Source organism: Panthera tigris, chromosome X, assembly GCF_018350195.1.
Source record: "Panthera tigris isolate Pti1 chromosome X, P.tigris_Pti1_mat1.1, whole genome shotgun sequence".
In the NCBI taxonomy this organism is placed as follows: Eukaryota; Metazoa; Chordata; class Mammalia; order Carnivora; family Felidae; genus Panthera; species Panthera tigris.
In genome coordinates, this window is record NC_056677.1 from 101,540,504 (window position 1) to 101,566,099 (window position 25,596).

General features: G+C 44.8%; 1 protein-coding gene across 4 annotated transcripts in view; it reads left to right on the forward strand.

Annotated features, from left to right (window-relative positions):
- The window catches only part of LOC102958767 (testis-expressed protein 13D-like), an 83,833-nt gene that overhangs the window by 57,609 nt on the left and 628 nt on the right, over positions 1-25,596 (forward strand). The window contains exons 1-2 of one of the 4 annotated variants that reach the window (XR_006213397.1): positions 20,489-20,528; positions 25,077-25,585. Coding sequence is in view for 1 of the 4 variants with exons in the window: in XM_042974168.1 (XP_042830102.1) it covers positions 21,938-24,478 (2,541 nt within the window). In the remaining 3 variants the exon portion in view is untranslated. Of the gene's footprint in view, positions 1-20,488; positions 20,529-21,404; positions 21,470-21,863; positions 24,489-25,076; positions 25,586-25,596 lie in introns of those variants that run through there. The other 3 variants (XR_006213396.1, XM_042974168.1, XR_006213395.1) reach the window with 3 other exon arrangements.

Below are 25,596 nucleotides of genomic sequence, written 5' to 3' on the forward strand. Positions count from 1 at the left end.
TGTTATATACTGCTGCACTTTTTACTTGACTGGACTCTAGGAGGGATTGTGAGGATGCTCCTGGTCCAACATCTTGAACTGGAGTCAACAGAGAGCTTCGAGCACCTTCTCGGTCCCGGATACTATGCTAGGTGCTAATGGTGGACAAATGAGTGAAACTTATTTCCTGGTGCCAAGAAGCTCGTAGTCTCCTTATGGATACGGTTCTATGCAACAGATATTAAGATGAGGCTTTTCCCCTTTCAGTTTTGGGTGAGAATTCAGAGCTGAAAACAAAAGGGGCACATATTCTAAAGAGAGGTGACATACCTTCTGTATAGAATTTGCTAAAGGATGATTTCCAAAATATGATCTGTTGCCCATGAGGCTATTATTTGCCCCAAAGGTATATAATGAGAAGTTCGGGGACTGATATTGAGAGGAAGGTGAGAACGCCTTGGAGTTTCTGCTCGCGGGAGAGTGAAGGAGACACTTTCCACTCACTTAAGTGGAAATGGGGCTACAAGAGAACACCTCCAAGGGCTTGATGTGTATTCCCTGGGGATTGACGTTTGCAGGGACTGGCAACTGAGTCACATCTGAAAACAGAGTCTTAAAGTGAGAGAGGCTCCGGCTACAGCAGCCTGTGACAACGGAGGGGAGAGAGAGGGCTGCATATATGGGGAGCTATACTTCTACCAACACACGGGCAAAGCTATCTGTCTGCCAGGGGCCAGAAGGAGTCGCCTTGGTGGGAAGTTAGAGTCGGGTCATCTTATAAGGGATATACTCTAGGAAGATTGCTCAGAGGTGTGAAGTGACCCTAAGAGAGGAAGAGACCGATAGAAACCAGGGACAGGCATTGAAAGAGGACAGCCGGCGTAGGTATTGCCCAAGTCAAGGAAACTGCAGGTGAGCGGTCCCCAGTGACGGGAGAGTCCCAAGTAACGCTCCAGAGACAGTGTCAGCTTCGGACATCTGTGGCACTTTCCGGTCCCGGGTGAAAAGAGGACCAGTAAAGGAAAGCTTCTTTTGAGTCTTCCTTCTGGTCCTTTCTGGGGCTTCGGCCCCAGAGGCAGGGTTTGAGGCAGCACGGTGATCGGCGAAGGAAAGGATAGAAGAGAAAATGGATGAGGGGGAAGCCAACCACTCTCCTTACCCTTCCCACACTGTGAGTCTCCTCGCCGAGCTGAGGGAGGGGAGAGGCTTGGAAATAGGTAATGGATTAAAGCTGTGATATATTAGACTGGACCCGGAATTTTTAATGCCTAAAAAACAAAACCGTTTTTTAATATCTGGGAGTGACTGAAAAAGGTATGAGTTCTGTCTGAAATTTCATGCAGGGGTGGGGAAAAATGATTCCGCAGAGCTTCTGGTGTGAAGCACTCGTGTGAAAGAATTATATTGCTTTCTGCTTACACCCTACTGTGTCTAGCTCATTCAACAAACTAGTTGATATAAGTGCCACACTGTACGTATAGGCAAGGTCCAGTGAGTAGCATCACATAGGAGAAAGTAATAAACTCTTCCCAGGGAGGCCGGGAAAGGCCCGACACCTTCTCTCAGAGGAGTTAGTGCTTGAGCTGGATTTTAAAAACCAAGAAGAAATTTGCCAGGTAAGGATGGGGGTGGGAGGACATTCCAGGAAAAGGGAACAGTGTGTGCAAAGGTAGGTGTTATATGAGCAAGTGAATGTACTTTGGTGATTTGGATAAGGGAGGGAGGTGGGATAACATTTAGGAAAGCAGGGATGGGCAGCTATGAGTCTTTTAGTACAAAACCATGTAAGGACTTATAGGGGCCAAGGCAGGCAGCCCCAAGATGGGCCACTTCGGCATATTGATTGTTTTAAATAAAAGTTACTTAACGTTAGAGGCAGTTAGTTAGGTTCTAACAGGATACCTGGAGGCCAGCAAAGAGGAAGTCAAGGCCAGCTATCGGGAAAGTAAGGGGGCTGTCCTGGCAGCACCTCACAAGAAGCTGGATCCAACCAGACAGGCTCAAGACGGCAGGTGTCATGACAGGAAGCCCTTGACCAAATAAGGGAGAAAAGGCCGAAACCCTGCTTCCAAGAAATCCCTGCCCCAAGTAATGCATATTCTACCCTCTAGTTAACCACAGGCAATAAAAGATGGAAACCCAAACCCCACTGCTGGCAGCTCTCTCTTGAGCTCACCTGCTCTCACATCTCAAGAGTGTACTTTTGCTTTAATAAACTCCCCCGCTTGTGTTGCTCATCTACTGTGTTGTGTCCATCCCTGAATTCTTCCTCATGACGAAACCAAGAACCTTCAGCGACATCTTTGGGATGGGCTGGGTCACGGCCCCAGGGACTGGGGTCTCCCCAGTTCACCTGGCAACATTAAGAGACAGCCTGTTGAAGAAGGACTCACAGACCCTCCTCTGTCCCCCTGAAAGCAGGAAATAAATCAATGTGAAAGGTCCCCTTTCTGGGCCAGAGATAAAGACATCCTTATTACCAGAGAGGGGAAATTTAGAGCCAAGAAGGCTGTAGAAAGAATCCTTGATATTTGTTTTACTAATTTACTAACCTAGCCCAAATTCTGCTTAGAATTCCTTACCAGTTGAAGCTCCCAGTTTTCTTTGTCCTGTCAATTCCTCACAATATATTATCTCTTTGTCTGGAAAGTATAAAAATTGTCTGCCTTGGTCATTTTTTTTAATTAAAAAAATTTTAATGTTTATTTATGAGAGAGCGAGCGAGCACACGAGTGAGCAGAGGAGGGGCCGAGAGAGAGGGAGACACGGAATCCGAAGCAGGCTCCAGGCTCTGAGCTGTCAACACAGAGCCCAACATGGGGCTCGAACTTGTGAACCGCGAGATCATGACCTGAGCTGAAGCTGGACACTTAACTGACTGAGCCACCCAGGTGCCCCTTGGTCATTTCTTTAGGTCTCAATTTCCTAATTGGGCTTCTGTGCACGTGTAATAAACCTTCGTGTTTTTTTTTTCTCCTGTTAACCTGTCTCCTGTTAATTGAATTCTTATTCCAGTTGGAAGACCTTGAGGGTAAAGAAGAATTTTTCCTTCCCTTCAGACTCCTTAAAGAGAACTTCTTCTAAGGCAATGATTTTTTTTTTTCGTTTAGTAAGTTCTATGCCCAGTGTGGGGCTTGAACTCACGACCCTGAGATCAAGAGTGGAATACTCTACCAACTGAGCCAGCGAGGAGCCTTACGGCAGTGATTCTTAACCTGGCATTCACAAACAAAATTCATGGGGGTCTGTGAACTTGGAAGGGCAAACAGTTATATCTCTGCAATTTAGCATTCCTCCCAATTATAAATATAGGAAACAAACCACAATGGTAGTAGCAATGTCTGTGACTCTGTCATGGATAGAAATCACGGGTATTTTTGTATCACATTGCAATTTTATTCAGATGTCTCAAAATATTATTTACTTGTTCACTATTTGAATTATTGTGGCGTTAGACTTGCTGCCTGATCGTTTATTTAGTGTGTTAATAAAAAGCAGCCATATTACCATGTAAAATTTGTGTTAAAAGTCGTTTGATAACTTATTTCAGTGTAATTGGTTTCCTTTGTAATCTGATGCATTTTATTTTATACATTTAAGAACATTATTCTGGGAAAGGGTTCATGGAGTTCAACAGACTGCCAAAGGCATACATGGCACACAAAAAGGTCAAGAGCTCCTGCTTAAGGAAAAGAGAATCACTCAAATTTGTGTCCTTGTCCATTTACATGTGAGACTGAGTAGCATAGGGGTGGAAAAATAACCCTTCTAGGTTCTTCGCTGAGGCTCCACTGTAGTAAAAGACAGGTTAACAGGAGAAAAACAAACATTAAGTTTAATAATATATGTATTATATCTATCTATCTATCTATCTATCTATCTATCTATCTATCTATCATCTTGCATACATGGGACATACCCAGGAATATCGACTAACTCCCTGAAACGGCCCAAGCCAACATTTTACTAATTTTTATTTTTATTTTTTTCAGGTGAACATTTTAAATGTTTAAAAAGCTAAAGACAAAAGTAGATGTTGGGGGTTGTTGGGGAGACCAGTTTTGGGAGGTTACCAGGAAGATCACAGTAAATGAGGGTCTGGTTGGTTTGCACATTTAAGTCTTTGCCTTCTCCACTGATCGGAGGAGTTTCTAGAATTGAGTAATCCTCCTCTTGCTGGTACAGAGAGGGAGACGGTTTTACAACGAAAGATTTCCTTTATAAATGTAAAGTTCCCTCACAAAATGGTAATTTCTACTCGGTTTTCAGAGTTTCTCCTGTGTCTATTTCTTAAAAATAACCAGGTGAAAATAATCCTTATGCCAAAGATGCATGTTTTGTTTTCTTTTCTTTTTTAAATATACATGTAGTTAGTTTATTTTGTTTGTTTTTTTTAATTACAAGGGACATTCTATTTTATTTCTTTCTTCCAAGATTTTATTTAAATTCAAGTTAGTTAACATATCATGTAGCATTGGTTTCAGGAATAGAATTTAGTGATTCATCACTTACATAGAACACCCAGTGCTCATCCCAACAAGTGCCCTCCTTAATGCCTATCACCCATTTAGCCCATCCCCCCACCTCCTCTCCAGCAACCTTCAGTTTGTTCTCTATAGTTAAGACTTTCTTATGGTTTGCCTCCCTCTCTGTTTTTATCTTCTTTTATTTTTCCTTCCTTGCCCCTGTGTTCATCTGTTTTGTTTCTTAAGTTCCACATGTGAGTGAAATAATATGGTATTTGTCTTTCTCCGACTGACTTATTTTGCCTAGCGTAACACACTCTGGTTCCATTCATGTCATTACAAATGGCAAGATTTTATTCTTTTTGATGGCTGAGTAACATTCCATTGTGTGTGTGTGTGTGTGTGTGTGTGTGTGTGTGTGTGTGTGTGTGTTTCCACATTTTCTTTATCCATTCATCAGTCAATAGACATTTAGGGTCTTTCCATGGTTCGCCTATTGTTGATAGTGCTGCTATAAACATTGGGGTGCATGTGCCCAGATTTGAATCAGTATTTTTGTATCCTTTGGATAAATACCTAGTAGTGCAATTGCTGGGCCATAGGGTAGTTCTATTTTTAATTTTTTGAGGAAACTCTTTATTGTTTTCCAGAGCGGTTGTACCATTTTGCATTCCCACCAACAGTGTAAGAGGGTTCCCCCCTTGTCTGCATCCTCACCAACATGTTGTTTCCTGAGTTGTTAATTTTGGCCATTCTGACAGGGGTGAGGCGGTATCTCATTGTGGTTTTGATTTGTATTTCCCTGATGATGAATGATGTGGAGCATTTTTTCATTTGTCTGTTAGCCATTTGTATGCCTTCTTTGGAGAAATGTCTCTTCATGTCTTCTACCCATTTCTTTAAAAAAAATTTTTAATGTTTATTTGTTTTTGAGAGAGAGAGACAGAGTGCACGTGGGGGAGGGGCAGAGGGAGAGGGAGACCCAGAATCTGAAGCAGGCTCCAGGCTCTGAGCTGTCAGCACCAAGCCCGACGCAGGGCTCGAACCCACGAACCATGAGATCATGACCTGAGCTAAAGTTCGGCACTTAACCAACTGAGGCTCCCATGCACCCCTCTACCCGTTTCTTAACTGGATTATTTATTTTTGGTGTTCAGTAAGTTCTTTATAGGTTTTGGCTACTAGCCCTTTATCTGATATGTCATTTGCAAATATCTTCTCCCATTCTATAGATTGCCTTTTAGTTTTGTTGATTGTTTCCTTCGCTGTGCAGAAACTTTTATCTTGAGGAAGTCCCAGTAGTTCATTTTTACTTTTGTTTCCCTTGCAAAAAGGCATATTTTGGAGTGGCAAATTCTGCTCTCTTCCAGTAGTCTATGATGAAAGTGATATCTGCATGCTCCCAATAAGAATGATGAGGCTTTAGGGGCGCCTGTGTGGCTCAGTCAGTTAAGCATCCAACTTTGGCTCAGGTCTTGGTCTTGTGGTTCGTGAGTTCAAGCTCTGCGTCAGGCTTTGTGCTGACAGCTCAGAGCCTGGAGCCTGCTTCGGATTCTGGGTCTCCCTCTCTCTCTGCCCCTGTCCCGCTCGCACTCTGTCTCTCTGTCTCTCTCAAAATAATAAATAAATGTTAAAAAATTAAAAGAAAAGAATGAGACTTTAGTTCACTTATACTACCCACGCTTCCATCTTTCACTAAAAATGATAATAGCAGCCTCCTTCCCCATTTGTCCTGAGAGCACCCTACAGAGCAGACACCTCGAGGTTTCAGTGCTTTAACTTCAGTGATACACTGAGGAGTCCGGTGGTGTAGCTGGGGCTCTGGGGTGCAAGAGCATCTGGCTCCAGGGGTCCTAAACAAACCAGACTTGACCACTCCAAAATCCAAAGGCCGAGAGACCAGTGGCGGGGAAACAAGAAAGGAATTTATTTCAGAGAGGCCAACACTGGGAAGACAGCGGACTAACATCTCAAAGACTGTCTCCAAAGTGCTGAAAATACTTCCGGGTTTATATAAGGAAAATATGGGACAGAGGTCGGTGGGTATGTGTAGGTGGGCAGGAAAGGTCAGGTCGATCATTGCCTTGGGGTCAGTCACTTGAGATCTTGCTGGCTCAGGGCAGCCCTCATTGCTTGAGGGGGTAGTTTTGGTTCCAATCAGGGGATGCTTTGCCTGCAGGGTTTTGTTGTTGTTGTTGTTGTTGTTGTTGTTGTTTTTTGCCTGAATTAAAAGATAAGCTGGAAAGAACTTAATCAGGACAAACTGAGGTCCAAATGGAGGTAGCTGAAGTCCTCTTTCAGTAGGTAATAGCAGAAGATGCCTGGTGGAGGACAGTGGTGCCTGGCTGATGCCATGATGCCCAGCAGAGAGAGTGGGCAGGGGAGGTGGAAATAGAAGTCATTTGTGCTCACAGGTCATATCCACTCCCCAGGAGCACCTAGAAACACTCTGGAGGGCCCTCAATCAAAGAAACTGGGGTTGGGGTACACTGAACGGAAGAACCAGAAAAATGTGGTGTTTATCTTTAACAGGACCTCCAGTATCCACAGGCTAGAGAGACCTGAAGAAATTTGGGTTCCAAAGCAATTTGTTGTGGGAGAGAGAGCCATCATATTGGCTTTTTTTAATTAGTTGTTAATATAAAAGATAAGAAACCAAGTGAATTCTCCTTCTTGTGTTCAGTATCCCATCAGCTGAACATCCTCTACATGTGTTTACAGAAATATTTTATGACCTGCGAATAACTTCAAAGGCTGAGAGCATATTTCCCCCAGCATTTGCTTTAGAGCTCATCAGAGTAATCAGTTCCCAGCTTCTAGAACAAATCTTAGTTTTCTTGGACAGCAGTATCATCCGTCACTCACTGGTGTATTTTTGAATGGAAAAAGTGCCAGGTGTTTCGACTTCGTCCCCAACAGGTTTACAATCAAGTTTACAAATAGTCCACTGTTGGTTTAGAAGGTTTGTTTTTATTTATTTTGGTTTGTTTGTTTTATGCATATCAAAGGAATTCTATAACCCCTTGGGTGGAGATGTGCCACTGTAAATGTTGCTACCCTGTGACAAAAAATGCCGTTTACCATCAGCTGTGTCCACTGAGATTTATCAACCGTAAATTGAGGATCCTTGCATTAAAAATGCAGCGTATTCTTTAAAGTAGGCCACGGTATTAAGTGAAAAGATATGTGACAAGTGCTTAGAACGGTATTTAGTGATGCAGAGCAAGTGCTTGATAAATGTTAGCCATTGTCATCACCGCCACCACCACCATCATCGTCCCGCCCAATGAGTGTGGATTGAATAGTACTCCTTAGGCTGCTGTCCTGTATGGAGCATGTTTGTGAGCAGAGGGGCAGAGGAAAGGAGGAATTAGGCAAAGAAAGTCTTCTCGCCTAGATGCGTGCTTGCACATATGGTCACATTTCAATGGAAAAGGAGATACGCTGAGGGTTCCGTTAGGTATGGGCTTCATTGGTTTAGGAGAACATTTCCCAAAACTTTTTCTGTGGAAAATTAGTCCTGCAAGATCCCTTGGAGGGTTGCAATGTCCTTTAGCACATTTAAGTGAGTAAGAAGTCCCTCTGAAAAAAAAGCAATTTAATCTTTGAAACTCAGTTTGACAAAGGTCCTTGGCTACATAACTCCTCTTTCTTGTAACACTTATTAATATCCCCAGGCACTAGTGTTCTGTATGTAGTAGGGTGTTGTGAGATAATTGTACTTTTTCCTCTTTAGAGAAATGACCTGTCAGTCACTCTCCACGCGGGCCGTCGGAAGGGCTTCCTGGAGCAGGTCTTCAAGAGGCCGTGTCAGTCATGAAGATGTTCACCAGACAGAAAGTGTGGAGCAGAAGTCCAAGGAGGAAACAGACTTACATGTCCAACCCCTTTGTCCTGAGATTTGGAGTCAGGAGGATCTATCGAGGTAGAGAAGAGTGGCCCTCTTCAAGGCCTAATGCCAGGAAAGGATAATTGGACTCATAAAATAAAGTTACCAACAATTTAATTTTTTTAATGTTTATTTTTTTTTGAGAGACAGAGAGAGAGAGAGAGCAAGCGAGCGAGCGCATGAGCAGGGGAGGGGCAGAGAGAGAGGGAGATGCAGAATCCAAAGCAGGCTCCAGGCTTCCAGCTGCCAACACAGAGCCTGACGCAGGGCTCGAACTCTTGAACCGTGAGATCAAGACCTGAGCTGAAGTCGGATACTCAACCGACTGAGCCACCCAGGCACCCCTAAAGTTACCAACAATTTTAAGAGAGGGTGGTCTGGTGGCCTGGTCCTGGCACTAAGAGGAACAAACAGGATGGTCAGCAACCAGTGTAAAATGAGCATGCAGGGCCCCTCGTTCAAAAATGATTAAGGGTTTAAAGACAACAACAGCACAGTGTGAAACCAAGGGTGGGGCCCGCCTAAGCATGGGCCCCTGTGCAACTGCTCAGCTCATACACCCGTGAAGCCAGCTCTGGACGGTGGTCTCGGTTTTCAGAGTCTGTGCACAAGAGAACTGTTCTTGCCCTGGCTCTTCTAGGGCTGTCTTACTCCCTGAGGAAGTCACTGGGTGTGAAATGAGATCGCTGGTCACTAAGAGCTGTAAAGAGATCCATCCAGATCAGTTTCTTTATTTTCTACAGCTGCTCTAACAAGTTATACGGACTCAGTGGCTGAAAACCACACCAATTTATTACCAGAAGTTTGAAAGTGGTCTCGCAGGGCTCACATCAAGGTATTGGCAGGGCCAGTTCTTCCTGAAGCCTGTAGGAGGGGATCCATGTCCTTGCCTTTCCCGGCTTCTAGAGGTTGCCTGTCTTCCTTAGCTTGTGGTTCCCTTCCTCCTCCATCTCGAATGCCAGAGATGGTGCATTTTTCTGATCATCGTTCTGTAGTCATCTGTCCCTCCGACTCTACTCTTCTGCCTCCTGTTTCCACTTTTAAGCACATGAGGCTCACCTGGATAATCCAGGATAATCGCCCTATCTGCTGATTAGCAACCTTAATTTCATCTGCAACATGAATTGCCCCTTTCCAGGTAATCTATCATATTCCCTATTAGGTTTCAAGGATTAGGACGTCTTTGGTGGATGGGATGAAGGCTGTCATATGCTCTTTCTCAATCAGTATCCACCCACCAGAGATAACCAGTAATCTGATGTCCAGCACTGTATCAGTTTTATCTATTACAAACCACTCTAAAACACAGTGGCTTCAAATAGCAACCATTTTATTTGCTCATAATTCTGTGGGTCAGGAATTTAGGCTGAGCTCAGCTGGGCAATTCTGCTCATCTCACCTGTGATCACTCGTGTGATTACAGTCATTTGGCAGCTTGACTGGGGCTGGATGGTCCAGGATAGTTTCATACATATGTCTGGGGGTTGGTGCTGGCTGTCAGCTGGGCCCCTCTCTCTCCATCTGGGTATTTAATCCTCTAAGAGGTAAGACTGGGCTCTTTACATGGACCTCTCAGGGCAGCAAGAAGGCCACAGCAAATTGTCCAGAAGTTGCACAATGTCACCTCCACTGCATTCTTTGGTCCAAGCGAGTCACAAGGCCATCCTAGATTCCAGAAGTGGAGAAATAAACTCTGCCTACTGATGGCAGGAGCTGCAAAAAAAACAAAACAAAACAAAACAAAACAAAAACTTGTGGCCATTTTCCACCGCATTACCATCTGTTAATTTGGCCTGTTCTTGAACTTCATATAAATATGAAAGTACTCTTATTTCTGGCTTCTTTTGTTCAACATTTTGTATGAGAAATTCAACCATGCTTTTGTGGGTGGCAGTAGATTGTTCTTTTTTATTGCTGCTGTTGATATTCTATTGTATGAACATACCACAACTTATTTATTCATTCTACCATTGGTGCATATTTGACTTGTTTCTAGTTTCCGGCTGTTATAAATAATGCTGCTATTCTTGTGGATGTCTTTTATTTTTTAAATTTTTAAAAAAATTTATTTATTTTGAGAGAGAGAGAGAGAGAGAGAGAGAGAGAGAGACGGAGGATGAGTGGGGGAGGGGCAGAGAGAGAGGGAGACACAGAATCCGAAGCAGGCTCCAGGCTTTGAGCCATTGGCACAGAGCCAGACATGGGGCTCGAACCCATGAACCGTGAGATCATGACCTGAGCTGAAGTCGGATGCTTAACTGAGCCACTGGGGAGTCCATCTTGTGCATGTCTTTTAAAGAACATATGTACTCAATTATCTTGGGTATGTATCTAGGAATAGAATTGCTGGGTCAGAGGGTAGGCTGGTATTAAGCTTTAGAAGATACTGCCAAATGGTTTCCAGAAGTGATTGCACTGATTTACACACCCATAAGCATTGAAGATTCATAACATGGTAAGGAATTACCGTGTCAAAAATGAAGGGAAAATGGTAAAGAGCATGAAGCTCACTATTAACAGACAATATAGAATTTAAGGTAAAATCATTATTAGAGATGAAAAAGAAATCTTCATACAAATAAAATTTTCTTTTTTTTTATAAATAAATGTTTCAGTTCACCAAGAGATATAACAATTAAAAATGTTTATGCTCCTAATAACATAGCCTCAAAATTTAAAAATTTTTAAGTGTTTATTTACTTTTGAAAGAGAGAGAGAGAGAGAGAGAGAGACAGAGCATGAGTGGGAGAGGGGAAGAAGGCGAGAAATCCAGACACAGGATCCGAAGCAGGCTTCAGGCTCTGAGCTGTCAGCACAGAGCCCGATGTGGTGCTTGAACTCATTAACTATGCGATCATGACTTGAGCTGAAGTCAGACTCTCAGCCAGCTGAGCCTCCAGGCGCCCCAAGCCTCAAAATTTAAAAGCAAACACTAAGAGTACTACAAGGAGAATCAAACCCACAATCATAGTGGTAGATTTCAACCTATTTCTCTCAATAATTGACAAAACAGGCAGAACAAAACCCCTTTCTCTCTTTATCTCTCTGTGCATGTATATATATATTTATAAATATGATTTGGACAGAGCAATGAATAAATGTGTCTTTAGTAAAATTTTAATTGTGGAATAAGTTTAAATATATTAAAAAGTTGCCAAGATAGGACAGAGAGTTCTCATATCCTCTTCATCAAGGTACCCCTAATATGAACATCTTTTTTTTTTTTTTTTGAGAGAGAGGGCACAAGTGAATGAGAGGCGGAGAGAGAGAGCGCAAATCCCACGTGGGGCAGAGAGAGAGAGAGAGAAGCAGGGTTCACCTAAAGTGGGGCTCAAGCTCACCCATAGCGGAACTCGACCTCATTAACCATAAGATCATGATCTGAGCCGAAGTCAGACGCTTAACCGACTGAGCCACCCAGGTGCCCAATATGAACATTTTAACTAACCACAGTACATTTGTAAAGACTAAGAAATTAACATTGGTACATTACTGTTAACGTGCAGAATTTATTAAGATTTCACTAAGCTTTCCACTAATGTCCTTTTTCATTTGCAGTATCCAGTCTAGAATAACACATTACATTTAGCTGTCATATCTCCTTAGTCTCCTCCAATATGTCACAATTTGTCAGTCTTTGTATTTCATGACCTTGCTAATTTTGAACAATCAGGTATTTTGTAGAATGTCCCTCAATCTGAGTTTGTTTGATGTGATGTTTTCTCATGATTGAAAACTCGATTTCTCTGGGGTTATGAGTTTTTGGAAAGAATAGCATCGAAGTGAAGTACACATCTCATTGCATCATATCAGAGGGTGTGTGATTTCACTATGACTTATCTCTGGTGATGTTAATTCTGATTAGTTTGTTAAATTACTCTCTTCTGGGTCTTTTCACTGTGAAGTTACTATTTTCCCCTTTCCACACTCTATTCTTTGGAATTGAGCCATTAAGTCAAAGCCCACATTCAAGCAGTGGGGAATTATGCTCTCCCTCCTTTAGGGTAGAGTTATCTACATAATGTATTTCAAAATCTTTTATGTGGGAGATTTGTCCCTTCTCCCCCATTTATATATTTATTCAATAATTTATTTATATCAGTATGGACTCATGCAAAGTGGAAAATGCAAGTTTGAAAAGAGGTGATACTATTTACTGCAGATAATACTATATTGTTTGTGAATAAATACACATTTATAAATGCATCCACAATATACATGAATCTTGGGTTACTTCTGGAAACAGAAGGAGGAAGCAAAACAGGGAGAAAATGTGATAGAGGAGAGCTTTAAAAATTTCTTAAATGTCTTCAAAGGATCTAAAGCAGGTATGCAAGGTGTTCACAAAAGTTTTAAATTGACCACTTCCTAGTTGTGTAAGCTTGGGCAAATTACTTAAATTTAGGAGCCCCAGTATCTTCATTTGTAAAAGGAGATAATAATTATAACTATAATTCATGGAGTTGTTTTGAGGATTAAATGAGGTAATACAGGGGCATCTGGGTGGCTCAGTCAGTTAGTCTGACTTTGGCTCGGGTCATGATCTCACGACTTGTGAGTTTGAGCCCCAAATCAGTCTCTGTGCTAACAGCTCAGAGCCTGGAGCCTGCTTCAGATTCTGTGTCTCCCTCTCTCTCTGCCCCACCCCCACTCACGCTGTGTGTGTGTGTGTGTGTGTCTGTCTCAAAAATAAATGAACATTAAATTTTTAAAAATTTAAATGAGGTAATACATATAATTTGTTTTTGCATAGTCACCATGTGAACATTCCTTAAAACACGTCTATTATTCTGACTGACCAGCAAGAAAGTATCAAAAGCATTGTTCAGCTGTGGGTGAGTAGGCACAAATGGAAACAGGTGCATTCCAGAGATAGGACATAGGGCACTTCAAAGCAGTAGCACCCGTAGGGGCCCAGGGCAGGCTGCCCCAAAATGTGCCACATGACATATTGGCTATTTTGAATTAAGGCTACTTTTTAAATAACTTTTCGAATGTCTATTTTTGAGAGACAGAGCCTGAGTAGGGGAGGGGCAGAGAGAGGGAGACACAGAATCTGAAACAGGCTCTGAATTCTGAACTGTCAGCACAGAGCCTGACACGGGGGCTTGAACTCACAAACCGTGAGATCATGACATGAGCTGAAGTTGGACGCTTAACCGACTGAGCCACCCAGGCGCCCCTGAATTAAGGCTACTTAAAAAATAGCCTACACAAGAACGACACTCAGAACCTCCTCTTTCTCCTTGAAAGCGGGACATAAATCTCTCAGGTAACAGGTCCCCTCCCGACACCAGGAAGTAGAGACTTTTTTTTTTTAAATGTAATTTATTGTCAAGTTAGCTAATGTACAGTGTATACAGTGTCCTCTTGGCTTCGGGAATAGATTGCCATGATTCATCGCTTACATGTAACACCCAGTGCGCATCCCAACAAGTGCCCTCTGCAATGCCCATCACCCATTTTCCCCTCCTCCCCCCCACCCCGCACCCTCCATTAACCCTCAGTTTGTTCTCTGTATTTAAGAGTCTCTTAAGGTTTATCACCAGAGGGAGGGAATCTAGAGTGGAGAAGTCTATATAAACAAACCTTGTTACTTTTTACTAATTTGCTACTTTAGCCCACATTCCATTTAAAATTCATTACTCATTGAAGCTCCTGAACACACGTCTTCTCTGTCCTGTCAATTCGTCACAGATTTAATGTCTCTTTGTCTAAAGTGGATAAAACCTTCCTGCCTTGGTCATTTCTTTGGGTCTCAACTCTTTGGGTGTCAATTTCATTGTTGGGTCTCCATGCACATGTAATGAAACTTTGCTTTTTTTTCTCCTGTTGACCTGTCTCATGTCAGTTTAATTCTTAGTCCAGCTAGAAGAAGCATAGACAGAGGAACATTCCTCCCCTTCACATCTCTGATGAGGGCACAGTCTGAGCACGCCCTTGGGCAGAGAGAACAGGGGAGCAATGTCTTCTCAGTGTGCTGCTCTGTTGGGTACAGGGTCTGTTTCCCCTGCAGGGTTTGTATGACTCTGTGCTTACGAGGGTGGTTTGCAATGAGCGGCCTCACCTAGCGCAAGGCACTGTACGATCTAGCTTCTTCTAAACTCTGGTCCCAAATTTTCAGAGAATGGGGTGACACCTCCGGAGGGCGGTCAGTTGTCTTCTTCGCCACTGCCTTGTGAGAACAGGACAACAGTGGGGTGTGGAACCCAGGCGTTGGCAGGCTTTGTGAAGAAATCACCCTTCTCTCTTCTCAGCCTTGAGGCAAGTCTGGAAGGATAACTGATTTCTCTATCAGTGGCTTTACAGGACTGTCCTTTTCAAGTTAGGAAGACTTGCATAAAGTCCTACTCGCTTTCCCTGTTCCTTTCTAATAGCAAAATGTAGTCAACTGAGCAAGGCTAAAAAAGATTATGGAAAAATCACAGGGATGCCTTAAGTGACATTTCAAAAAGAGGCTGTGGGATGGTGTGGGCTTGGGCTCATCCATACCACCCTCGCTGGTGAAAAACAGAAGTTGACCTTACCTCTTCCTGTTTATTCAATCATCAGCTATCACCTGTTGGCCTTTAGGTATCCAGAGCCCTTGAAAGTCTCCTCCTTGCCATCAGATCAAAACCAGAACAGTAGTCATTTTACACTGTGGCCTACATGCACTTATATTAATGATATACATGTATTTTGGAGGTGGTGGTATCGGTAAGCTATTTCTAAGAACTGCTGGGGCAAAAGGACCTATCAATTTCCTCCAAGTGTAGTCCGGTGATTTTTCTCAAAGGCAGTGTCCCCATTCTTTCTGTACCAGTCAGTCTATGCCTGACCCGAGAGAGACAGCTGCTCACAGATCTGCCACCCTGTTGGTTCTTCCCCTTCTGCTTCAGCCCCTACCTTCTGCCCCACTTTCAGACTCTCAGGTCCTAGGGGATTAAGAGTCCATCGTCTTCATTTCACACCAAGCCACTCGGCTGATGACTCACCTGTCCTCGCCCTCCCTTCCAAGTGTGGTGATGCAAGCATGACTTGCCAGCCAGTTAGTCCCCTGGGGCTCAATGTCCCAGAGTCCCCATCCCTCCCTTGAGTTTTCCAGGGCACCCTGGAATGCGAGCAGATGTAAGAGCTCGTGTGTATGCGTGTGTTTGTAATGGAAGTGGGGGTGGAAGGACTTAAAGTTGCGAATGACTCCAGTGAAAATGTTCAGCGGTGATGTTACTTACAGGTACTTGAGAACGAACAAGAAGAAAGGAAATACAAAAATCCAGTTTGTCTGCATAGAATACATTTATGAGATCTGCTTACTCTTCATGGCTAATTTTACCATACGTACAGTAATAACTACGAAATGTCAATATGAGTTAGATAAAATTGTAAGTTAGAATTACTTGCAATGTGACACTGTGTTCAGCTATGCTCACACTGTGTTGATTATCTCCTATGGTTTCCTACCCCTGTATTCTGCTCATGTGGGAAAAAAAAATTCAGGAAATGTCTCTAGTATTTCTGAGGTTAACTGCCCAGGTGCCTCCTCTTTTCCCTTTTGGCATCTGCTGGGCAGCTATATTGCAGAGGTCACTGTGGGTACAAAGTGGCAGAAAAGAAAGCAAATGTAATAAAAGGTGTAAATTTTCCTAAAGCAGTATAAAACCGTTCCTCAGTACTCAGCACATATAGCTTATATTTACTGTATATGCTTTTTCTCTATTCTATTTACCACCTTTGATTCTTAGGAGATTAAATCTGCACAAGCGTAGATACATACTAATATGATGAATTTTAAATGTTATTTTCCTTCCTTTATCATCAATGATTATCATTTAGAGTTGTTATGAAGCCTTTGTGACAGAGGTTATACTAAAATTGAAAGTATATGAACTTACTGAAAATCATGTAAAAATTAGCTATGTTTTTAATGTGGTTTCTCAGATTGATTAATTTATGCAATTGAATTGTTCTACTCTCTTGTAAACATATATTCACACTTTGCAAACTTGCACACCTGCAAAGTAAAGTGTGGTGGCATTTGCGATATTATCATTGTTTCATCAAGGATGATAGGTTACTTTTTTTTTATTTTAGAGAGAGTGAGAGAGTGCTTGTGCGAGCAGGGGAGAGGCAGAGGGAGAAAGGGAGAGAAAAAGGATCTTAAGCAGGCTCCATGCTCAGTGTCGAGCCTGATGTGGGGCTCGATCCCACGATCCTGGGACTACGACTTGAGCCAAAACCGAGACTTGGATGCTCAACCAACTGAGCCACCCAGGTGCCCCTCACGTTAATTTTCAAATCTCACTTTATAAGCTATTATATATCATCTTCCCATTTTAATACAGTGGAAATTGATTCCACGAAGGTCTTGAAGATCCAAAGTATCTTAAATTTAATAATAATAATTTCAAAACAACTTGGCATGTATGAAGTGTTGTTGCGTTAATTTAAAAATAGTTCCAAGTTGTTATAAAGTTTAACATTGTATGAAAGCACTTCCTCAAAACATAGCTGTTTTGGAGATGGTGAATTTTTTTCCCTTAGGGATATGTGTGTCTCTTAAAAAAATTACTCTTCTTTGGATTGAAACCATGGCAAGGATCTCGCCTTATAGGTTTCAGTCTGCATTTTAATCAGGATTGTACGAATCATGGACTAGTTTCTGTTTCTCCCACTTTCTTTCCTTCTCCCCTATCTTTCAGGATTCCGTTGTCCCCTCCCTTTGGCATTTATAAGCACTAGTATGTACCTGGAACCATGTTAAGTGCTAGGAGTTCAGAAATGAAAGCATACAGTCTTCGTTCTCAAGGAACTGTCTAGTTGATGAGAAAGAAGAATAAAAAAACTAATTACAGAATTGGTTCTGGAGTGGTCAGGTAAGTCTTCCTGGAGGAGGTAATGGTTGCATGATGATGAATGAGAGATGACAAGGAGATGAAACTAATCTTATTTGGAATATTCATGTTTTTTGGGCTATGATAGCATTCTTTATTAAAAAAAAAATGGGAGAGTAGAAAATTCCAAGGCTCCATCCCTCCATCAACGAGCTGGCAAAAACGGTCAGCATCAACTTTTATAGAACTCTGGAGTCTAGTTGAAAATTTCCAACAACCGGGGCAAAACCTAATGAAAGAAGCAGGTGCATTGCAGCAAGAGAGTTTGCTGATGTTTTAAATGATCTACTTCCCCTTCTCCGCATACCAGCCCGGAGGTGGCCATGAAGACAGCAGCCTGTACTTCTGGTGCAGGTTGCCAAGTGCCTGAGGGAGCAATACAGACCTTATTCCCACCGAACTGTGATTGTGGATTTCCATCTGTCTGGTGACTCCCTGAAGAACTGGCGCACGAGGGGATTGCCTTTGTTTGCCCGACACAGAGTGTTTCCAGCTCTGGGGCAGCTTCCCAGATGGCATTTGGCAAAAAGCACTTAAAGGCAAAAGAATTGGCCATAGCAGCCCGGGGAAAGGGATCGCAGTCAGCACAAGCAAGAGACAGATCAAAAAGGCTGGGAAGAGAGTGGGAAAGGGGGCATGCGGGGAAATGGGGGCTTTTTTTGAGAGAGAGAGAGAGAGGGAGAAAGAGAGAGTGAAAGAGCAAGCATGAGTGGGGGAGGAGCAGAGGGAGGGAGACAGAGAGGCCTAAGCAGGCTCCGCCCTCAGCCCAGAGCCCCATCTCACATCCTTGAGGTCATGACCTGAGCCGAAATCAAGAGTCAGACCCTTTACCTCAGTCAGACTGAGCCAGCCATGTGACCAATACTGGATGCCTACTCAGAAAGGGCCTAATCCTCAGAGAAGATCCCAAACTTTCACCTCCAGCTGACCTTCAGGCTCTGTACAAGTGGGAAGTAAGGGTGAAGGCAGTGTTGTAAAGGGCCTGGCTAAGCATGGAAGGAGTGTTGCAACACAGAGGCAATCTGCAAAGAGTGGGGGAGCTTTTAAACTTCTGTAAAAAGATATTTTGGGGCTTCAGGTGTTTATAGATACTCTGTCAATACATTAGCTTACCGCTGAGCTAAAGGAACACAGACCTCAGTGGCCATGTAACAGAAAGAAAAAGAAACTTGTAGAAAAGTAACTAAAACAACTTCAAACAAGTAGCCACAACAAACAAAACAAAGAAAACGGGAGTCAATTTTTGTATATGGGCTGAGGTAATAGTCTACCTTCATTCTCTCACATGTGGACATCCAGTTATATCAGAGCAACTTGTTGGAGACTTATTGCCTCCTCATTGAATGGTTTTGGCACCTTGTCAAAAATCAGTTGACCCTAGATGCATGGGTTTATTTCTGAACTCTCAATTCTATCACAGTATGCCAGTACCACTCTGTTTTGATCCTCTAACCTTGTGTAGTAAGTTTTGAAATCAGGAAAAAAGGAATTCTCCAACTTTATGTATTTATGTATTTATTTAAAGTTTATTTATTTATTTTGAGAGAGAGACAGAGAGAGAGCTCAAGCCAGGGAGGGGCAGAGAGAAAGGGAGAGAGAGAATCCTATGTAGGTTCCATGCTGACAGCACGGAGCCTGACGCAGGGCTCGATCCCATGAACCGTGAGACCATGACATGAGCCGAGAACAAGAGTCAGACACTTAACCAGCTGAGTCACCCAGGTGCCCCTAATTTTCTTTTCAAAGATTATTTTGGCTGTTAGGGCCTCTTGCCCATGTTATTTTGGGGTCAGCTTTGACATTTCTGCAAAAGAAAAAGGCAGGGGTTTTAATGGGGATTTCATTGAATCTGTAGATCAGTTTGGAGAGTGTTGCTATCTTAACAGTATGATATCTTCCAATTTGTGAGCACAAGACATCTTTCTATGTATTTAGGTTTTCTTCAACTAATTAAAACTTTTTTAACGTTTATTTGTTTTCGAGAGCTAGAGACAAAGAGTGAGTGGGGGAGGGGCAGAATCCGAAGCAGGCTCCAGGCTCTGGGCTGTCAGCACAGAGCCCGATGCGGGGCTTGAACCCACCACACGTGAGATCATGACGTGAGCTGAAGTCAGATGCTTAACCGACTGAGCCACCCAGGGACCCCCTTTTAACTACTTTCAATGATGTTTTGCAGTTTTCAGGGTATATGTCTTGTACCTCTTTGGTTGAATGCATTCCTAAGTATTTTAGTGTTTTGATGCTGTTGAAAATGGACTTATTTTCTTAATTTTTCTGGAGATGGAATTGCTAGTATACAGAAATACCGCTAATTGTTATATGTTGATCCTGTATGCTACTACTTTGCTGAATTTATTAGTTTTGGTAACTTTCTGGTGGATTATTGGGGAATTTTCATATAGAAGATCATGCCCTCTATAAAGAGAGAGAGTTTTACTCATTCCTTTCTAATTTGGATGTGTTTTAGTTCTTTTTCTTGACTAATTGCTCTGGCTAGAAGTTCCAGGACAATGTTGAACAGCAGTGGTGAAAGTGGCATTCTTGTCTGCTCCTGATCTTAGTGGGGAAGTTTGAGTCTTTCACCCTTAAGTGTAACGTTAGCTATTGATTTTTCATAAATGCCCTTTTTCAGGTTGAGGAACTTCCTATCTATTTTGCTTTTTGAGACATTTTTCTCGTGAAAATCTGTTGCATTTTTTTAAATGCTTTTTTGTGTATCTATTAGTTGATCACATGGGGTTTTTCCTTCATTCTAGTAATGTAGTGTATTACATTGATTGATTTTCACTTATTGAGCCACCTTTGTTTTCCAGAGATAAATCTCATTTGGGGGATTGACCATTTTGAAACATAGGATATATCCTTTTTTATGTTTTAACAGTTTTTGTCTTAAAGTCTTTGTCTGATGTTTGGAGAGCCACTCTAGCTCTCAGTTGGTTACTGTTTGCATGGAATAGCCTTTTCCATCTTTTTACTATCAAGCCAGTTTGTATCTTTGAGTCTAAAATGAATCTCTTGTATCCTGTTTAAAAAAATATTACCTCTTCTGTCAATCTCTGCCTGTTAATTACACACTATTTGCATTTATTATAATTACTGATAAGGAAGGACTTCTGGCATTTTGCCATTTGTTTTCTTTCTTTCTTTCTTTTGAAAGAAAGGGTGAGCAGGGGAGGGGTAGAGAGAGAGGGAAAGAGAGAGAATCTCAAGCAGGCTCAGCACTGTCAGCCCGGAGCCCAATGCAGGGCTCGAACTCATAAACCTCGAGATCGTGACCTGAGCTGCAATCAAGTCGGACACTGAACCAACTGAGCCACCCAGGTGCCCTTTGCCATTTTTTTCTAATATGTCTTATAGCTCCCTCTACCCCAATTCCTGCACTACTGCCTTCTTTTATGTTTCATTGATTCCTTTTTTTGTAAGAATTTTTATTTCCTTCTTATTTCCTTTTCTGCATATTGTTTATCTTCTTGGTGTCTGCTCTGGGATTGCAATTAAGATGTTAATTTATACCAGTATATTTTAGATTAAATACAAACTTAATTTCAAGTAGTATACAAAATCTTTCATTCTAGCTTATACTGTTATTGCCACAAATCACATCTTTGCAGATTTGTATTGTTTTATGCAGTCATCTCTTTCTGAACTTTTGTTTTGAGAGAGCGTGCCCACGCACACAGGCGCCCGAGTTGGGGAGGGGAAGAGGACGAGGGAGAGAGAGAAAATCCCAAGCAGGTTCCGTGCTGTCGGCGCAGAGCCCAACCCCGGGCTCGGGGCTGGATCTCATGACTGTGTATCATCATCTGAGCTGAAATCAAGAGTTCCGCGCTTAGCGGACTGAGCCGCCCAGACACCCTACGCGGTCATCTTTAAAATCCTGTATTTTAAAAAAGAGTTTCAAAATGCATGAATACTATTTTTGCACTTACTTTTAGCACGTGCTTTATTTCTGTGTGTGGGTTCCAGTTATCACTCGGTGCAGTTTAAGGCACTTCTTCGGCATTTCTTGTAGGGAAGACCCAGATTATGAGGGGAACATTTACTCTAAAAGTGGAAGAGAGACACTCTCCGAGAACCGTCCATCAGGTGAACACGAGAGTGAATTTATAGGGCAAGTTCAGAGCATTCATGGCTCAATCGCTGGATTTTCTTGAGGACAGGGATTCTAAGTTCATCGTTCAGAATGACGAGGGAAGTGTACAGTGTGACTGACCGTCGAAGGTTTGAAGGAGTACCGAAGAGTTATGGGCCAGAGAACCGAGGTAAGAATAGAACGGCGCCCATCGAGGCAACCCTGCCACCCGACTAGGAATTCATTCCACGATGCTGGGTATCGTCCCGAGGTTCTTAGAAACAAATTCTAACCCAGGCTCACGGCAGCGCCCCGTGCAGCCATCCAGCCTATTCGCCCTCTACGGGGCGCTCTTCAGAGGGAGGCGGCTCCCAGCAGGCCTTGCAGGGTGACTCAGGCGTCATCTCTGTGACGTGTAACACCCTCGCCGGGTGGGGCTGGCGCGGTGAGGGCGTCCGCTTTACTCTCTGTGAGGAAAGTGAGGCGGTGAGGGAGGAGAGGCTGAGGAGGAGGCCAGGACTTGAAAAGGACTGAAGTAGGACTGAGCGGGGACGTGAGGGGTGGGCCTTTACGGGCGGCGGCAGGGGCAGCATTGCCTGCGAGACGGTTAGACGGTTATCTAGGCTCGCGGCCGTCAGTTAACTAGGCCGCAGCAGCCATGGCGGTCGACTTTGGGGACCACGCCAGCGGGTTCCGCCACACCGAGGTGATCAGGTTCATCAACGACGAAGTCCTCACGAACGGCGGTGGGCCGGATTTCTACGCGGCCTTGCGCTCGCGGCCCTGGGACGAGGTAGAGGAGCGGCTTCGGACGGTCCTGGCCGACCCGCAGGTGCCGCGCGCCACGAAGAGGGCCTGTGCGTGGAGCGCGCTCGCCCTGAGCGTGCGCGTGGGAGCCAGGCAGCGGGAGCAGCAGGAGCGCCAGGCCCGGCGGCTGCAGAGCCAAGTGGAGGAGCGCGAGACGGCTGCCTGGGCCCTGGCCTCCGAGCTGCAGCGGCTGCGCGGGGAGCGCGAGTCGGCGGTCGCACAGCTGCGCTCCACACAGGCTGCGCTGCGGCAGACTCTGGTCGAGTGTGACGCGCTTCGCGGGCGGCTGCTCCAGGTGGAGAGGGCCTCCCGGGTCGTGCCGCTGGCCCGCGAGAGAGTGCCTGGGCCTCCGGCCGAGCAACTTGGGGCCATAGCATGGCCCCGGAATGCAGATGTGGTGGCCAGGGGGCTGCGCAGCAGGCTGTATTTTGAGGCCCGGGTGCCGGCCCCGGTGGCTGTTCTCTACGTGCCGGGACCCCCGAGTCCCTGGGCTCAGGCCGTACAGCCCGCTCTGCCAGTGCCCGTGCGGTACTTGCTTCCGTTCCGTGCCCCGTTCCCCGTGGGATTCCCCGTCTCGCCACCTCTGCCGCCAGTAGTAGTCATGGATGCAGAAGCTGCAGTAGTTCCACATCAGATGCCTCCTCTGGGGATCGGGCCACCTGGTCCACGTGCTGCAGTGGGCTACCAAGAGGGGATGGTCCCACGGTGGGACCAGAGGAGCTGCAGCCAGGCGGAAGGTCCTGCGATCCTCCAGAGTGCAGTCCCCCTGAGGGACGTCAGAAGCCTTAGCCAAGAAGGTCCGCAGTGGCCTCAGGGGATGGTTCCTGTCAGAGATAGCTGGAGCCAGAGCCAGAGCCAGGAAGAAGATCCAGAGAACACTCAAGAAGTGGTCCCCCTTGGGGATAGCTGGAGCCACAGCCAGCAAGAAGATCCCGAGAGAGCCCAGGGGACGGTTCCTGTCGGGGAGAGCAGGAGCCACAACCAGGAGGAAGGTCCAGAGAGGGCCCAGGGGGTGGTTCCTGCTGGGGACAGCCGGAGCCAGAGCCAGGAAGAAGGTCTGGGGTGGGCCAAAGGAATGGCCACCCTTGGGGATGGCTGGCGCCAGAGCCAGGAAGACCGTGCAAAGAGGGCCTGGGGGATGGTTCCCGTCGGGGAGAGCTGGAGCCACAGCCAGCAAGAAGATCAAGAGGTGCTCCAGGGGGTGGTCCCCCTTGGGGAGAGCTGGACCCAGAGTCAGCGAGAAGGTCCAGAGAACCCCCAAGGAATGGTCACCCTTTGGGGTAGCTGGAGCCAGAGCCGGGAAGAAGGTCCAGGGTGGGCCCAAGGAATGGTTCCTGTTGGGGATAGCTGGAGCCACAGCCAAGAAGAAGATCGAGAGATGCCCCAGGGGGTGGTACTTCTTAGGGATAGTTGGAGCCTCAGCCAGGAGGATGATCTAGGCAGGCCTCAGGGGATGGTCTCCTTTGGGGATAGCTGGAGCCAGAGCCGGAAAGAGGGTTCGGAGAGGCCTTGGGGGGTGGTACTCCTTAAAGATAACCAGGGCCAGAGCCAGGAAGAAGGTCCAGAGAATCCTCAGGAGATGGTTCCCTTTGGGGATAGTTGGAGTCTCAGCCAGGAAGAAGGGCCAGCAAAGGCCCAGGGGATGGTCCCCTTTGGGGGTAGCTGGGGCCTCAGCCAGGAAGAAGGTTCGGGGCGATCCCAGGAGATGGTTACCTTTGGTGCCAGCAAGATGAATAGCCGGGAAGAAGATCCAGAGAGGCCCCGGGAGATGGTACCTCTGGGGGCCAGTGGGAGACACAACCAGGAAGAAGATCCAAAGAGGCCTCAGGTGATGGTGCCCCTGGGGGCCAATAGGGACCACAGCCAGGAAGAAGGTCCAAAAAGACCCCAAGGGATGGCCCCCCTTGTTGCCAGCAGAAGCAGTAGCCACGAAGAAGATCCAGAGAGGCCTCAGGAGATGCTCTCCTTGGGGGCCAGCGGGAACTACAGCCAAGTAGAAGGTCCAAGAAGACCCCAGGGGACGGGGGACAGAAGACGCCATAGCCAGGAAGAAAGTCCAAAGAGGTACCCCCCGGGGTTTAGGAGGAGCCACAGCCTGGAAGAAGGTCTACAGAGGCCCCAGGCGCCCCCCCAGGGGGACAGCCGGAGCTGTGGTGTGAGGGAAAGCCCAATGAAACAGCAGCCTCAGGGGCAGAAGGCCAAGCAACCAAAAGGGAAAAAAGCTCTGGGTCTCCTGCACCAGGAGAAGTCTGCCTCAGGCTGCGGCCCAGAGAGTTGGGAGTGCCCACGGTGTAAAGCCATGAATTTTTCATGGCGCAAGGCCTGCTATAAATGCAAGGAAGTCTGTGTGGACGTTGAGAGTAGAGGCCTGGACCCAGGACCGACTCACTGATTTAAGAAAGGTAAGTAAGAATGAAAACGAAAGAAAAGACCAATTTCATAAGCCCAAAGAAAAACCAATTTCATAGGACCCTCTTCTGACCAAAAAGTAACTTATGTACCTCACAGAAGATTTGCAAACCAAAATTGGTGTAGAGAGAATTAAAACAATCCGTTATTCTATTACCCAAAGTAACAACTTTTTATCGTTGTGGGTACTACATACACACATAAATGCAAATGTATTTATATACTTTTTAAAATTTACTTGAACAAAGACTGCTTTTGAGGATCATATTCTTTAAAAAGGAACTTCTCTTAATTGCACTGACATTCACAGGTGGTGGATTCTGAATGGCTGATGCCGATTGGTGGACACCCTGGAGAAGCTGAAGTCTTGGAGCCTTCCCCCGCCCTCCCCTCCACTCTCTTCTGTTTTCTTATTCACGTCCTTTTTTCTGAAAGTGCTGTGTCTTTGGCTGGGAACAGCCATGTCTTTTTCGAGTTATAACTATACTGAGTTTCAGGAGCACTGCTTTTCCTGGGAAATGCTATTGTTCCTTTGTACATGGCTACAGTGTTCATGTTTGCTCCTGGTTTTTATTTTATAGGTGAGGGCCTGTTTTTGTGTCTCCGAGCCCCACAGAAATTGTTTGTTGCTGAAGAAGCTGAACCTGTCCCATTAGAAGATCTTCTAAGAGTTTACAGAAATCACACTTGATTCCTGCTGACCTGCACCTCATCGAGACCCCCGTTGGCTGGAGCGGAGAGGAGTGAGAGGAAGTCGGGGAAGAGGAGATGCTTTGGCGCTCGTTAAGGCGGAAAGGAGGGCAAAATGATTTCGTTAGAATTTAATTTCTCTGTTGGGACAAGGAATTAATTTGGAAGAGTTGGGTGTTGTGGTGTTAAATTCTGTGATAGCAAATTTGATAGATAACATTTAATTCATTACACAAATCGTTATTGTCTGGTATGTGTTAAGAGCTAGACTTATATGTTAATATCTGGTGCACACATTATAACTTGATTTGATGAGTTTGGTTAGATACCAGGAGAGAGCCTAACCTGGGATACAAATTACATGAGGACTTCTTTGCCTTGCATAGAGCGTGGCTTTCAGGTAAGCCCAAC